General features: G+C 37.8%; 1 protein-coding gene across 2 annotated transcripts in view; it reads left to right on the top strand.

Moving 5' to 3' along the window:
- The first annotated feature begins 1,682 nt into the window (after window positions 1-1,682).
- The window catches only part of LOC131033396 (uncharacterized), a 44,178-nt gene continuing 30,924 nt past the window's right edge, over window positions 1,683-14,936 (top strand). Inside the window, exons 1-3 of one of the 2 annotated variants that reach the window (XM_059209197.1) lie at window positions 1,683-4,550; window positions 4,745-4,945; window positions 5,293-6,461. In XM_059209197.1, coding sequence (XP_059065180.1) covers window positions 1,893-4,550; window positions 4,745-4,945; window positions 5,293-5,358 — 2,925 coding nt within the window. In that variant the 5' untranslated portion in view covers window positions 1,683-1,892 and the 3' untranslated portion in view covers window positions 5,359-6,461. Of the gene's footprint in view, window positions 4,551-4,744; window positions 4,946-5,292; window positions 6,462-14,936 lie in introns of those variants that run through there. The other variant, XM_057964625.2, reaches the window with a different exon arrangement.

Here is a 14,936-nt window from a genome sequence, read left to right as displayed (position 1 = left end):
ATAGTTAACACATCAACAAAGATTTTCTCAATAGAAGATATCAAACAAGGAATAAAAAATCTAACAATTGGTAAAGCACATGATGTATATGGGCCTTAGATTGAATTTTCATAATGGGAGTTGAGACCCTTGCCTCTCACATCAAAATAATGTTTAATGGCATCACTCAAGATGGCTTTCCGATGGAATGGACAACTAGTCTAGTCATTCCTTTCTATAAAAATGGGGATATCAATAACCCATCTAACTACAACACCATCATGGTCAATCCTCTTCGTGGCGAGCTCTTTGGGAGCATGGTAGAATATAAAATCAACAATTGGATAGTAAATAAGGGAAAAAGAGCAAAGAGGCAGATAAGTTTTAGACCAAGTCACTCTACCTTTGATCATTGCATCATCACCCTTAAACACTTGATTGGAAAAATATGGGATACTAAATATGAAAAAATCGTTTTTTTCGTCAATTTTAAAAAAGCCTTTGACATTATCCCTAGAGACAAAATTTGGAACAAAATGGAGGAATTGGGTGTCCAATATGACTATATGGTAGTCCCACATAGACTTTACTAAGACCAAATTCATGATTTTTTCATTAAAAAGGAAAAGAAAAACAAATTAACTTCCTTTTTGAAAGTAGACCACTAGATATAGTGAAAGAATGCAAGTATCTTGGGATTGATTTTCACTACAAACTCAATTGGAGTCTCGTAGAGTGAAAATTGGAAAGCTTCTTACTTACTTCAAAACACGTGTAGAAATGTTGAACTTTGGGATTGGAAAACCAAGGAAACCCTTTTTGGATTGTTGATCATGTCGATTGTCCTTTATGGCTATGAAATTTGGGGAATTAGCATGTCAATTTGTAATTGGAGACATTTAGAAAGAATCCAAAAACATCTAATCGCTACCAATATCAAATTCAAAACTATAATTTCTTATGATATTCTTTTGGCTCAAGCAGGAACTTTATGTTTGAAGCATCAATGGTAATTTGTTTTTTAAGTTACATAAAGAAAGTTGAAAACATGGATAACCATTGTTGGCCCATAATAGTCGTAGATGAGGAGTTAGGTTGGAGGAAGAAAACTTGGATGAAGTAGAACGACAAATGGTTGAGCAAATGGGACATGAAATTGCATGAACGCCCTAACACCAATGAGGAAATAAGAAAATATGTCACAAAAAATTTCAAGGCTGCCATGTGGACAAAGCATATTGGACGAAAAAAACATACCCCATCAAAGATTTTAACCCATGTGGACAAAACATATTGGACGAAAAAAGAACACCATATCACATCATCTTAGGTGTGAGACTGATACATGAACTATGCCTAAGGAAGTTTGGGAAGAAAGAATTTACATATTTTGTAGTAAGGGAGCGGTGGAGATGAAATGACATTTTATCATGGAATGCACAACATATAAAGATATTCGTATTGAGAATGAAAACAACTTGAAAGTTAATAGCTTGTGTGAGTTATTCCAAAAAAATAGGATTAATAAAAGTACTAGCTTCATAGAAATAAATCCAACATAAAAGAGTTTGAAGACAACCTAAGATTACGATTTTGGACCTTAAATTGCTTGATCTAATGAAATATCATTAAAATCATTCAATTCATTCTTTCATCTGATTTAATTAAATAAAAAAACAACACAAACCGTATGAACCACCCTGTGGGAGGGGTCCCTGGTTCTTGAGTCCGTTTCACTTCTCCGACACGTAGGATGGCAGGTGGGAAGTGTTCTGCCATTCACAACTCACCACCTGCAGCTGCTATTTCCCGCCTTCGCTGCATGCAAGAGATTCTCCACAACATGACGAGGAGGAGCGGAGCAAACGTTTTGATTCTCACCGGGCTCACAGAAAATCCTGAAGGAAAACGCAATGTCCTCAGAATATAGTTCAAAAACTGGCAGCAAGCAAAGCACAGGGAACACGGGATTGAGCAACCCCAGGGCTAAACGCAGGCTCAATTTCGAACAGCAAGGTGACGCAGAAAATGTCGCTTGTTCGTCCAAAGATGAGGCTTTTCGGGACTTGGTTTCCCTTCTTCGCGGGGTCATGGCTCTCAAAAAACAAAAGCGCATCTCCTCTCCCATTCAAGATATGCATCCAAAGCCCCGCCATGGCGTCACGAATGCAAAAAGACGGCTGCATTTGGAGTCTTTGCAAACTCGTAACCAACAGCAATGGGGGTGGCCATGTTTGAAGGGATGCGATAAAACAACCAAAGTAAATATACGAGCTTTCCAGGGTTTGGGGAAAGATTTAGTTCACGAGCTGCCTTTTAATAAAGATACGAGGGAGGAGCTTGGAGATAGGGTGTTTATTCAAAGCTTGCATAAACGTAGCAGGGTTTCACTTAAAGAGCGTGGAATTGCACCGGCGAGTTTAGGTCTTGACGTTTTAAGAGTAGAGGCATCTAAAAAAACCGAGATTATGAGAAATTCTCAGAAGTTTAGTAGTTTGTTTCACAATTTAGTTCGTATGCCTGGAGTAGAGCCGTCCAAAGAGAATGTGAGAGAATCTGATGAAAACGCAGGCAAGCAGTGTGTAGATGAAATTATTGATCAAAGCTCCAAGAATAATAGCACAAGTTCAGGCAAAGGCCTCGGGAATGCACCTCCGACTCAACGTTTTCAGGAATACTGCGCAACCTTACAATTAGAGCTTGGGTGTGAACCGAAGTTTGAAGGAAGCTGCCAAAATGGCAAAGAGTTGTTCAAGGGTTCGGTTCTAGAGCCTATGAATGTGCCGTTGGATGAAAATTTGAGTAAAACACTGAAATTTGAAGGAAGCTATCAAAATGGCAAAGATTTGCTGAAGGTTTCTGTTTTGGAACCTTTGGATGAACTATTGGATGAGAATTCGACTAAAGAGCTTAGTTTTGAAGGAAGTTGCCAAAATGGCAGAGAGTTGCTTAAAGGCTCGGTTCTAGGGTCTGTGAATGAGCCCATGGACGAAATTTTGAAGAAAGAACCTAAGTTTGAAGGGCATTGCCAAAATGTCAAAGAGTCGCTTAAGGGCTCGGTTTTAGGACCTTTGAATGAACCATGGAATGAGAATTTGGAGAAAGAACCAAAGTTTGATGGAATCTGCAAAAATGTCAAAGAGTTGCTTAAGGGTTCGTTTCTAGGGCCTGTGAATGAGCCGTTCGATGAGAATGTGAAGAAATCTGGCAAAGATAGAGGCAACACGCTTGGAAATGAAGTCATTGATAAACGCTTCAAGAAAGATAGCATAATTTCAGCCAAGAAATGCAGAAGTCGAGTTTTTGGGAAACCCTCGGCTGTTTTACACCAAGGGCTTGACAATCAAAGTATCAGTCAGGATCTCCTAGATTTAAGCAAAGTTATAGATCAGGAGCTTGTAAATGAGTCGGTTGACCAAAAATTGAAGATATCTAATCAAGATAGAAGTGAGCAGCTTGGCCTTTTTATCGATCTTAACATCGAGAATTGCGAAGGCAATGGAGCTGAAGAACGTGCTACAGAACCTTTAAGTCAAGGTCTTGAGATACCTTGTGAATTTTTAAGGGAGGGGCTTCACAATGATCCAAGGATGAATATGAATAGTAAAAAGTTCAGGGATTCAGACGATAATTCAGTTTCAAAGGCTCCAAATATGCTGTTTGATGGATATTGTAAGGAATCTTATGGAGTTATAAATCAGAAGGATGGAAATGAAATCATTGATTGCAGAGTCAAGAAATACAGCAGAGGTTCAATTAAAAAGCAACGAACTGAACGAGCTAGTCAATTTAACATTACGGCCTGTGCAATTTTGGAAGGAGGACTTTGTTACAAACCAAGGATTGAAGAGAATAATCAAAATTTTAAGGATTTGGATAAACCTTTGGTTCAACATCCCGTAAGAGAATCGGTTGATGAGAAGATATACTATAAAGAGAGAAGCATGGAGCCTGTAAGTGATGTGAATGATCAAGCCTTTTTGAAATGCAGCAAAAATTCAACCAAAGAGAATGTAGCTGAACATGCAAGTGAAGGTTTTGAGAAATCTCGTGCAGTTTTACGAGATGGACTTGGCAGTGAATCTAAAATTCAGAACTCTGCATGTTCAGTAGGTCCAAAAGTCGAAATCAATTTAAATTCTGCCAATCCATTCTCTATTTCACCAGTTACCAATAATAAGGGTCCTTATCCTGATTACGATAGACCTGGTTCTGAAGAATGTAGAGAAATCAGAAACCGGCTACTTGAATTGCATGGATTTCCTGAAGAATTCAAGAAATTTAGGGCAAGATTAAAGGAGAAAGTTGATGTCCCTTTGGCAGCACGGCAGCAGCTATCGTCGTTGGACGAAAAGAATGGTACAGAAAACGTGAAGAGTGAAGGCAACAATGAAATGGTTTCCTGCATTGAGAAAAAGGGATCTGAGATCATTCCTACGCTTGTGCCTTATGAAGAGCATAAAACAATGTTGGATTCTTTGATAAGTACTCTACTGTCACAGAATACAACGGAAGCAAATTCTAGGCGAGCTTTTGCTTCACTTAAGAAGAGATTTCCTACATGGGATGAAGTAAGCCTTTTCGTCGATCCTTTACTGTCATGTTTCAATAATTTCTTATAAATACAAACTCTTCTCTTTTAAATTTCTCCATTGCTGTATGCCTGCAATTGGAATAATGATTATTGGAACACTGTGTGCCTTGTTCATTGATGCCTGTTATATTGCATTTTCGGTGAAAGATACTGATGAAATAGAACCTACAGGTCTACAAGGCTGATCCAAAGGCTGTAGAAGATGCCATTAGATGTGGTGGATTGGCCGAAATAAAAACTTCTCGAATCAAAAATATATTGAAATCCTTACTAAAAGAGCAAGGAAAGATATGCTTGGAGCATCTGCGCAATATGCCTGTTGAGAAGATCAAAGCTGAGCTTTGTCGTTTCAAAGGCGTTGGTTCCAAAACGGTAATTTCTATACAATAATGCTGTGGTTCAACTCGTAAAGTTAAATATACGTGTAGTTATTTGCTGGATTTTATCTTCCCCCACTATCCAATTATAGGCTTTTGGTGATTAACATGGGCTTTTAGTTATATTGATTTTTTAGTAGTTATTGGTGCCCTTTCTGGATGCTTAATTCATCTGTTTCAATGTTGGATTAGGTCAAATGGTGCTTGTTATTAATATTGATAAATCGCTCAATTGAATTTTCTTAGGGGGAAGTTCTTCACTTGAGTAGACTGTACAAGTGCTAAGCTGGTTTCAGCAAAGATAAACTTGTTCTAAATGACAAGGTTTTTGTTTTTATTCAGGATCAATGTACAATGGTGTCATTATTTATCAACGTTGCTAAACATCTCGTGCAAGAACGAATTTAGAGCTCAGGATATTCTAAGCTATGGTTTCCAATATTAAACCACAGCAGAAAAAATCTTTTGAGGAAAAAATGTCAAACCAAAAGAGGGGATTTAATTCGGGAAAAATTAGGAGAACTAAAAAAAAATAGAAAACCACACAAAAAAGAGAACCCTTTTTTAATTTCAGTAAGGCTTTTTATTAGCATGGGGAAGATATAGAGAGCAAATAAAATCAGGTGTTTAGCCCATGAGTTAGTGAATATAGATATTTTCTGCATATGTTCATATCATTGATTACATTTCATTGCACAATGCTTAAATGATAACTAGATTCTAATAGTTTTCAAATTTTCAATTACAATCTACTTTGTATAAAGTCAACTTACAAACTAAGTACAAAGTTCCAATAAATTAGATGTAGCCAATGACTCTTGCTGCTGCAAAGAAAGCTACGCTAAAAGGCTATAGAACAATATGATGAAGCTCTTGGGTCAGAGCCTCTCCCAAGTCGTTCATCGACACCAATTTCAATGTTGATCAGCATCGAGAAAGACACCATCATTTGCAATTCACTCAAAATTTTGATCAATCTTGTTGAGGTGAATTGGCTAGTCTTCCACAATGGTACCTCATTTTTTTCATATAAAGCAATGTTTCATATAGACACATCCTTCCCCCCTTCCTCCCCTGCACCAAAAAAAAACACCCTGTTTTTCTAGGGTGGGTTTTTGAGATGCACGAACTTGGGGGAAATGTCCCCTTGCCACCACCATCGGGACATCAAGGATGCCAGAAGACATCCAAGGGACTCCCAAGAGTCCTTCTATCCTCTTGGCGATGCCCAGATGTCTCCCGCAGCCGTTAGACGAAAAAGAGGTTTTGAATATTTTTTTGGAAAATAGTGCCAAAGGTCAAATCCGAACATTCAATGGGCCCCACCTAAGCCTCTCAAACCCTATAAAACACTCCAATTTTTTTTTCTCACAAACTCAATTCAACAGCAAGATTGAGGAGCAAAAAGAGTTAAAGAGTGAAGTGCTACAAGTGCAAGAGGGTTGAGGAGGAGCAAGAACAAGAGGAAGAAGAGGGATTCTACACCAAGTTGCAAGGTTTTTTCAAGCATAAGGTGGGGTTCTATGACTGTTTTTTAGTTTTTATAATTAGTTTCATGTTCATATTTTAATTTTATTCATAATTTCATGGACATGGCTGCAAGTGCATATTCATTATTTATATTGTCATCAAGATTCAACATTAAAATTTGAAAAAAAATATAAAGAATAAAATTCATATTCATAAACTGTTTATATTGTTCTACAGATTGAAATTACTTTTAGTAGTTTATGTATACACCTAAAAATGGCTTGAGATAAATTAATTAAATATTAATTATTTAATTAATATTTATTCTTCTATCACTAAATAAATTATTTAATTTATTTATGTGATTTACGTTATCTTCTTCTTAAGTCCTAAAGTCTTCTAAAGTTTCTAATAATTAAATAAGTCTAAATTATTTAATAATTCCTCTAAAAGACAAAGTCAATTTCTAAAATCCACATCACTCTCTCACATCATCTTTCCACCTCACTTGCCACCTCATCCGCATGTGGCTAAGAAAATTAAATATTTTAAATATCTAATCACTGAATTATCCTCAACATCCTTCCTAGTCAAAAGGAAGTGGAGACTCGTGTCATCCCATTCCCTATTCATTCTCCACCTTCCCTATTCTCAAGATCTTGGTCTCTACATAACATCATAGTCAAAGGTGACTCATGAGACAAATATCTCACGAGGCCTATTTTCTCTCTCACATTCCAACAACTTGGAATGTTTCTTCCTTCTCTTCCTCATGGTCATTGAGAGACGCATGACATTTGGCCTCTCCTCCCATCTTTTCCTCCATTCTGCCAATGTAGGAGGAACATTCTCCTTCTTTTTATCTCACAACTCAACCAACTCAATCTCAGCCATCCAATGTTTGAAGACCAATTCTCATCCATTGATTTTTGCCACCTAGGCTTAGAGCCATGGATTTTCTATAAAAGGAGATCTCACATCCTCATTTCAGCTAATAAGCAAATAGTGAATATCAAGTGCTTTTTATGCTTTCAAGAGATCATAGCAATTATCAAGTGTGCCTTTGGCTTAGTTATCACTATCATTAGCTTAGTATCTTATTGTCACTGTAGCTTTTCATATCCATGGTAGCATAACCATTTTAGCTTCATATCATTTTCATTCTCATATCATCATCATAGCTCTTTGCATTGTAGGGACAATCCATTTTGCATTTTCAATTACCACGTAGCTCATTCTCATTGAAGTCATCTTAATATCGTTTGTGCAAGATATCTGAGAGCAAAAATTGATAATAAGATCTCAATAGATAGAGCACAATGGGACAGCAATAATGAATCAGTATTTAAGGTATATCGTTTGTGCAAGATATCTGAGAGCAAAAATTGATAATAAGATCTCAATAGATAGAGCACAATGGGACAGCAATAATGAATCAGTATTTAAGGTATAATTCATGTTTTATTGATTTCTTCATGGTTTCATTGGTGTACTTGTGAAAGTAGAATTTCTAGTTATTTGTGGTATAATGGTAGGTTTTGCATTATTTACATTTCCAAGCTCACAGTTTATATTCAAAATCTTTATTTTTTATTTTGTCAAACTAGGATGAAACTTTTGTGAATCCTTTGCTTCTACGCTTTGTGCAACCTGAAGTAATAAAAACAGAAGTGAAATCCTTGGTTGACAAAGATTAAGAACACATATTTTTGTTTGTGTATCCTCAACTTTTCATGTGACTTTTGAAGTAAGAAAAAAAAAAAAGTTCTTTGTTTCTTAAGTCTTTGCATCATGCTGTATGCATAGTTTGAATTTTAATTTTAAATTATGAACTTATAAATTTTATATTGGTTAATTGTATTGTCACCATGAGTTTTCATGGCATGACCGAAAATGAGGTTGAGGTTGTTGAAAATGTAGCTAGGTTGTATCCCTTGATTGGGCCGACCTAGCTTGGTAAATTTTAGATGTGGCCTTCGGCCTTAAAATTTATTGTGTAATTTGTAAATTCAATAGGTCAGGTCCCATTCATATGTAACTTGTAAAGGGTTATTGGTTAGGTCCTAACCTATGTAACTTGTGGTTATAAATGGGTCTGACCCCATAATGTAACTTGTGAACATTGGAGATTGGTCCCGCCTAGGCACATAAAACACTCAAAGGGCAAACACAAATGTAACGTGTGGAAGCATGGACCTATTCATGTAACTTAAACTAAAAGCATTATATTTTGGCGCCAAAGTCCTTAGCGGACTAAGGCAAGATATAATGCTTGTACCTCCTATATAATCAATGGATTGTAATCCATTTCATAGACAATAGTGTGCACTTGATCAGCGAATACCACTCTGCCAGCGAATTCAATGTTGAAGTCAGCGAATATTCTGCAAGAGTCAGCTAACACATTCTGAGTGACAGCGAATTCACATTCTTGTAAATCGGCAGACTTCTGATCCAAGATGCTATCCTCTTGCTGTGCGAACTATATCAGACTGATCTGCCCTAAGGTCTGCCCTACATCTGATTGGAGATTCAGTCAAGTTCACATCAGAACTTGTGATTCAGATAAGTCAATTCTGTCATGCCCTAGGTGGGCGAATTTGTATTTGATTATCTTCTGACATTAATCTAATCAGATCTGAGATCTTTGGTTGCTGGGTTTTTCCTTCAAGAGGGAGGTTTCCCAGGGTACATGTGTGTTATGCATATGAATTACTTTGCATTCTGATTTTCTGTTCTATACTGCTAATCTGATTGCTAAAATCAACAGAGGTTCAGAGTGAAATAGAATCCGATTATGCACTTGAGGCTAAGTTTGAGATGGGTGACAATGATGGTGAAACCCAAATTACCAGTTCTATGGCGAGTGCAACTGCGCTTTAAATCAGAATAGATTCACTTTTTAAAATTAAAAAATTCAATTTGCTTCTAGGATTTTTGTTTGTTCGAGATAGGTTTATATGCTCTCAGAACCAGAAACGAAAAATTCCAGGAATTGAGCCACAATTGTTGAATGAATTGTAAAGTCTTGGTCTAAATAAGTGAGAGCTTTCTGTTTTAAGCAATACCTTATTTGTCAAAGTGAAGTATGTTTTCAGGTATTGTATAGGATCACACTCCTTGCTCGTCCAGAACCAAAAGTGTAGAGGAATTCAATAATTAAATTGTTTCCTGTTTGTTGGCCACTACCGTGAAACCCTTGAAAATAAGAAGTTGGCAAATCTTTAGAGGGGTTTAGGTAAACAGGTGGAGGAATCAACAAGAGGCATGTCCACAATACCAACCTTAAGGTTAGAATTAAATTTAGTAGTCCTCACAACGCATATGGAAGCAACAACAACAAAAGCAAGGTAATCAGGCTTGGGGGAATGTCAGCATTGGCTATCTGCAACAATAGCAAGCATTACTTGCCCAAAAAGCCATTATTCCAAATCTTATCTGCTCCTCCTCCAACCAGAGCCAACAAGGCAATAGATTTTGATTACTTTAAGGAGGAATACCACAAGTAGAAAGGAACTCTCAGATATGCAACTGTCCCTAGGCATAGGCTTAAGGATTATAACAACAAGGTTGTCCCCATCCCTCTAAACGAGACTGAGCCCTTTGTACTGGCTGCATTTGAAGACTACTTCATCAGAACGCACTACTCTCTGTCAAGTCCTAGGAGAAGATCAAAAGGATAGGATGCCTATTGAACTTATGTACCTGGGCGTGGACATTCAGAATCCAATGGTGAATGTGGAATTTGACTTTGTTACATATCTATCATATGAGATACATAAGGGATTGATGGAAATTAAGAAGGATGATAGGGTTATCAAATTTAGATTTTATTCCCTTTTATGTCACCTTTTGGTATTTGAAGAAATAAGTGGGACAAGGTGACCATGACAGATAACAACAATCAAAGAATGTCTGTTCAACGTTGGACATATATATGGGATAGGCTTAAAACAAGCTTTCCAAATCTCCATTTCAGATTTTGTGGGGCCCAGCAGGAGTCCTTAAAATAATTTATTTAATTCTCCATTCTAGAATGTGTGGGGCCCAAAATGTGATGAGGCAAGGATGGATGAAGAAATGAGAGGTGTTGAAGAAAGGCCATGGGTGAAACGGAAGAAGAGGATGTTGGGAAAAAGGGAGACATAAGGGGTATGAGGTGGGAGATAAAGGATATGTGGGGGAAGGTAAATTTAGGATGTGGGAGGTAAAAGGGGTTGGTGAAAGGAGTTAAGATATATGGGGAGTAAAATGGAACGGGGGGTATAAGGAGTAATAAAAAGGGTAAGGGGGGTAAGGTGGTAGTTAAGGGAAAAGGTAGAAAATGAAAGGTGGGTTAGGATAGGACATGGGTAGGATGTAGAGTGGTAGGTAAGGGAAAGGGTAGGCTAAGGGAAGTAGTAGGGTAAGGGGTGTGAGATGGAGGGTAGAGGATGTAGGTGTAAGTGTAGGTGAAGGGTAGGGAGGTATAGGTAAGTGTAAATGTAGGTGAAGGGTAGTGAGTGAGTATGCTAGGATGGGAAGAGGGTTAGGTAGGTGAGGGTATAGGTGAAGGTAGGGGGGTGAATGAGATGGAAGGGGTGATGGAGGTAAAGGTAAAGGTAGTGGTAGGGGTAGGGGTAGGTTAAGGATGTGGGATGGAAGTTAGGAAATATAAGGCAGGTCATGCAGGTGAAGTGGGTTAGGATATGGGGATGGGTGGAAGGGTAGATGGAGTATAGAAAGTATAGAAAGGTAGGTGGGTAGAGGATATGGTAAATGGAAGTGAAGCGTGGTAGGGGAGGTAGAAATGGAAGGAAATGGAATGGTGAAATGTTGATGGCAATGATGAGAAATGTAAATGGGAGTGATCGGGTTTGGGCACCCACTAATAGGACTGGGAGAAGTGGAAGGAATTATGCCTCGGCTGGGCAAAGGGAGTGTTGAACCTCACTTCATTCTTAAGAGGGAGACTTGATCAGCTCTTGAGCAACTACAAACAAAAGGTTAATAGCAAAGACTCGACAACAACTAACAACTAAGCTAAGACGACTAACCTAGAAAGTGAAAAAGTGGGGGTCCCCATTTGCAATGGGGCGATGTGTGAATACCTCGCAACACCATATTTTGGAGCCCTTCTTTATAATACGCATTCCTGGCCGACCAAATCATGTATAGTAATTTATAGTTATATATGATAAATGGCTGATCCACTTATATGCTCATATGGCCAATCCCTCATTATTACAAATAGAGGGCAGTGATTATAATTGGAGGAAAAAAACTGAGGCCGACTTTGAGGTAATTAAATTAAACAAAGCATGGGCCGACCCTTCCTTGAGCAGTGCCTCTTTTGGGAGGGTTAAAGAATAAATTATTTATGTTTAATTTAAACCGACCCTTCTTGAAGTGTCACCTCTTTTGTGAAGAGGCATACTGAGTAATATAAAAGGACGATGCTTGGAAGATAAAGGGAAGGAGGAAACAACAAGAAAGGAATATTACTAAAGCAGACCCAAAATATTATTACAGCAGACTAGAATATATTTCGAGCAGACATAAGCATATCACTTCAACAGATATAAATATAGCACTACAAAAGACATAAATATATTATTCCCACAAACATAATATATATTGTTGAGCAGATTTGAAAGGTAGAATTTGCAGATTGGAGGAGAACAACTAAATAAGCATCAGTCTCATAAAGAGCAGAACAGTTCTGGATACATCAGTGAATAAGGCATATAGATCAGTCCTGAAACTATTATTTATTGCAGGCTGAAGCATTATTATTATTATTTATCTGTGGTATGCATGAGATACTTAATAATATGCAGGAATGATAAGCAATTAACATATTATTGTTAGTGTGTATATATATATATATATATATATATATCTGTGGTATGCATGAGATACTTAATAATATGCAGGAATGATAAGCAATTAACATATTATTGTTAGTGTATATATATATGTATAGGACGCGGCCCCTCCCCCCCAAACCCCCGAGTTTCTGAGACAGGGACGTCTCTGGGATGCGGGGATGGGGCGTCCCTCTGCCACTGACATTGGGATGTTTGGAGACGCCGAGGACGTCTAGACGTTGAGAGTCTCAAGGATGGCTGGAAGTCTCCCATCTTGGGATGTCACAAAAAGCAATTTAAAAAAAAAAATCATTCTTTACAAATTTTCCACTCTTGGCCCATGGGGAAACGCAAGCGACACCTCTTCTATCCTTGGGTTTTGTCTCACATCTAACATTTTGTGCATCTTATCATTGCTACCCCTCAAATCCATCAGTGTCTCCACTCCCAAATCCTCACTAGTTAGTGGGACCTACCTTAGATGCCTTATAGGAGGGATGTGGGCTACTCTGAGCCATAGACTTCTAGTTATTGTTTTGATATTTGTTTCGAACATTTGATGTCATGGATTTCATATTCCATGAGTTTTGTATACATTTGACAATATTAATATAGCTAGTTGAAGAGGAGAAAAAACAGTGATTGAAGGAGTGAAAAGAGATAGATTGAGTGATTTTGTTATTTTACTAATTTGCCAAAGTTTCATTTGAAATGTAATTCTTATACATCTTTTCATAACTAAGTTTTTCAAGTACTATATTTATATCAGTACTGCCCCCACGCTGCCATCCCCTTGTCGTCCCCAAATTTAGGCCCCTTGTCCCCCCGTCCCCAAAACCTGCCCCCGCGCCCCCCTGTCTTGAACCTCCGTGGAACACTAATATATATACATAACTAATTATGATAAGGTTACTGTAAAGCTTCAGCCAATCTGTCATTCCATTACGGAGGGGAGAATGTACATACAAGGAGTGCAAGTAGCATAAGAATCTATTTGAGTAGTAGTAACCTTGGGTGGGGTTGGGATGTGTTTGGATGTGCCTATGTCTCCAATAGACACAGATGTTGACTCTTTTTCTACGGTTCATGTTGTTCCTGTTGTGCCAAGTATATCCGTTCGCAGTGTTGTATCATCATCAACTGCAGAATTACCTTTGGATACCCTACATGACAACTTGGAGAATGTTTTTGATGCAAATCCTCCATATGCTATCTTATCAAGTATGCCACTTCTTGAGATTGACACCTCTGCTATGAACTTTGATAGGTTCATGTCTAAAGCCTATCATGATATGTCATCCGAGCAAACACTTGTTGCTGTTCCAACCGAGACCTCCCCTAGTATAACAACTGCAATACAGTCTTAGCTTGTCATTCCGTGCTCCTAGGCTTGATGGATAGGTTTGAGGTCCCTTGCATGATCTCCCATGCAGGAGTTATTGGGTTAAACCTAAAGGGAATCCGCATGCACATTATGTAAACTACAATGATGACTCAGATAATGTTCCTAACCCTAGTAGGAAAGATTGATCTTATATCTAACATGATTGAGGGGATCGAATTGCTAAATTTATACCTCTAAACATCTTACATTTCCTATTTTAATGGAATTTGTGATTTTTAGGGCAAAAACTAGGGCATTTACAAAAGGGGACATTACAAGAGTTGATTGATTGTAATCTTGATTTTGATATATGTGAGCATTGTATTTATAATTGCATTTTCTAATGATCACTTGTTGGCCTCAAACTTAGTGATGCATTATATATCTACCATGCAAGAAATTAAAGAATATTCTTCATTAAACCAAGAGTGTACAAGATATCATCTAGCTCAAGAACACCACCTAAAGGCATGTGGAAAGAGACAGAGCATAGTACAGTAATTGAACAAGTGACATCATTGCCCAACTCCTCTTGTATGCTATCCTCTTGTTCGTGAAGTTTATTTTTTGTTGAAGGTCATGTGTTTGGATGCTCTACTGTCCATGTACCACTGTGCTATAAATGGTGTAATTGGATTGGCATGATACATGAAAAAAGCTGTTTCAAGTGTGGTTGCCAACTTATTTACTCTGACTGAAATTTCTGCACTCCTTGCAAACTCCTGCTGCTGCTGCTTGTCTTTCTTCCTTCAGGGACACTGATATCCATAGTGATCAATCTTGTGTTACTTGAAACACCTTATGTAGCTAAAGTCTTTCTTCCCTTAGTTTGAAGAATCTGATTTTTCCTCCTTGTCCTTCTGACCCTTTTTTACCAATTTTCCCCATCTTCATGATTAGTGCTAGGTTTCAACTCTCATGCACTTTGGCTGAAACAATCTCTGATTTAGTCTTCTTTTGGATGAAGTCATCACAACGCTTCTCATGAGCATAGACACCCTAAACAAAAGGTGGTGGGATAGAGATAACCTATTAATAGCTATAAGCATCAACTTATCACCGGTCATCTTCACCGTGATAGCAACAAGCTGATCTTGAAGTTTAGTGATATTCATAAGGTATGTGGTCATTGTGTCTGTACTGCACATGTATTTGGCAGTGAGTTTGTTCTTCAGCAGCATTCTGCAAGAAATGTTCACTTTCATACAAAGTGATTGAGGCATTGTACATCTTTTTCTCTACGATGTGAGGGATCAATTTTTTCTTAACTGAATCTAGGATCA

This window comes from Cryptomeria japonica, chromosome 7, assembly GCF_030272615.1.
Source record: "Cryptomeria japonica chromosome 7, Sugi_1.0, whole genome shotgun sequence".
In the NCBI taxonomy this organism is placed as follows: domain Eukaryota; kingdom Viridiplantae; phylum Streptophyta; class Pinopsida; order Cupressales; family Cupressaceae; genus Cryptomeria; species Cryptomeria japonica.
This window is presented reverse-complemented; position numbering and strand designations above follow the sequence as displayed.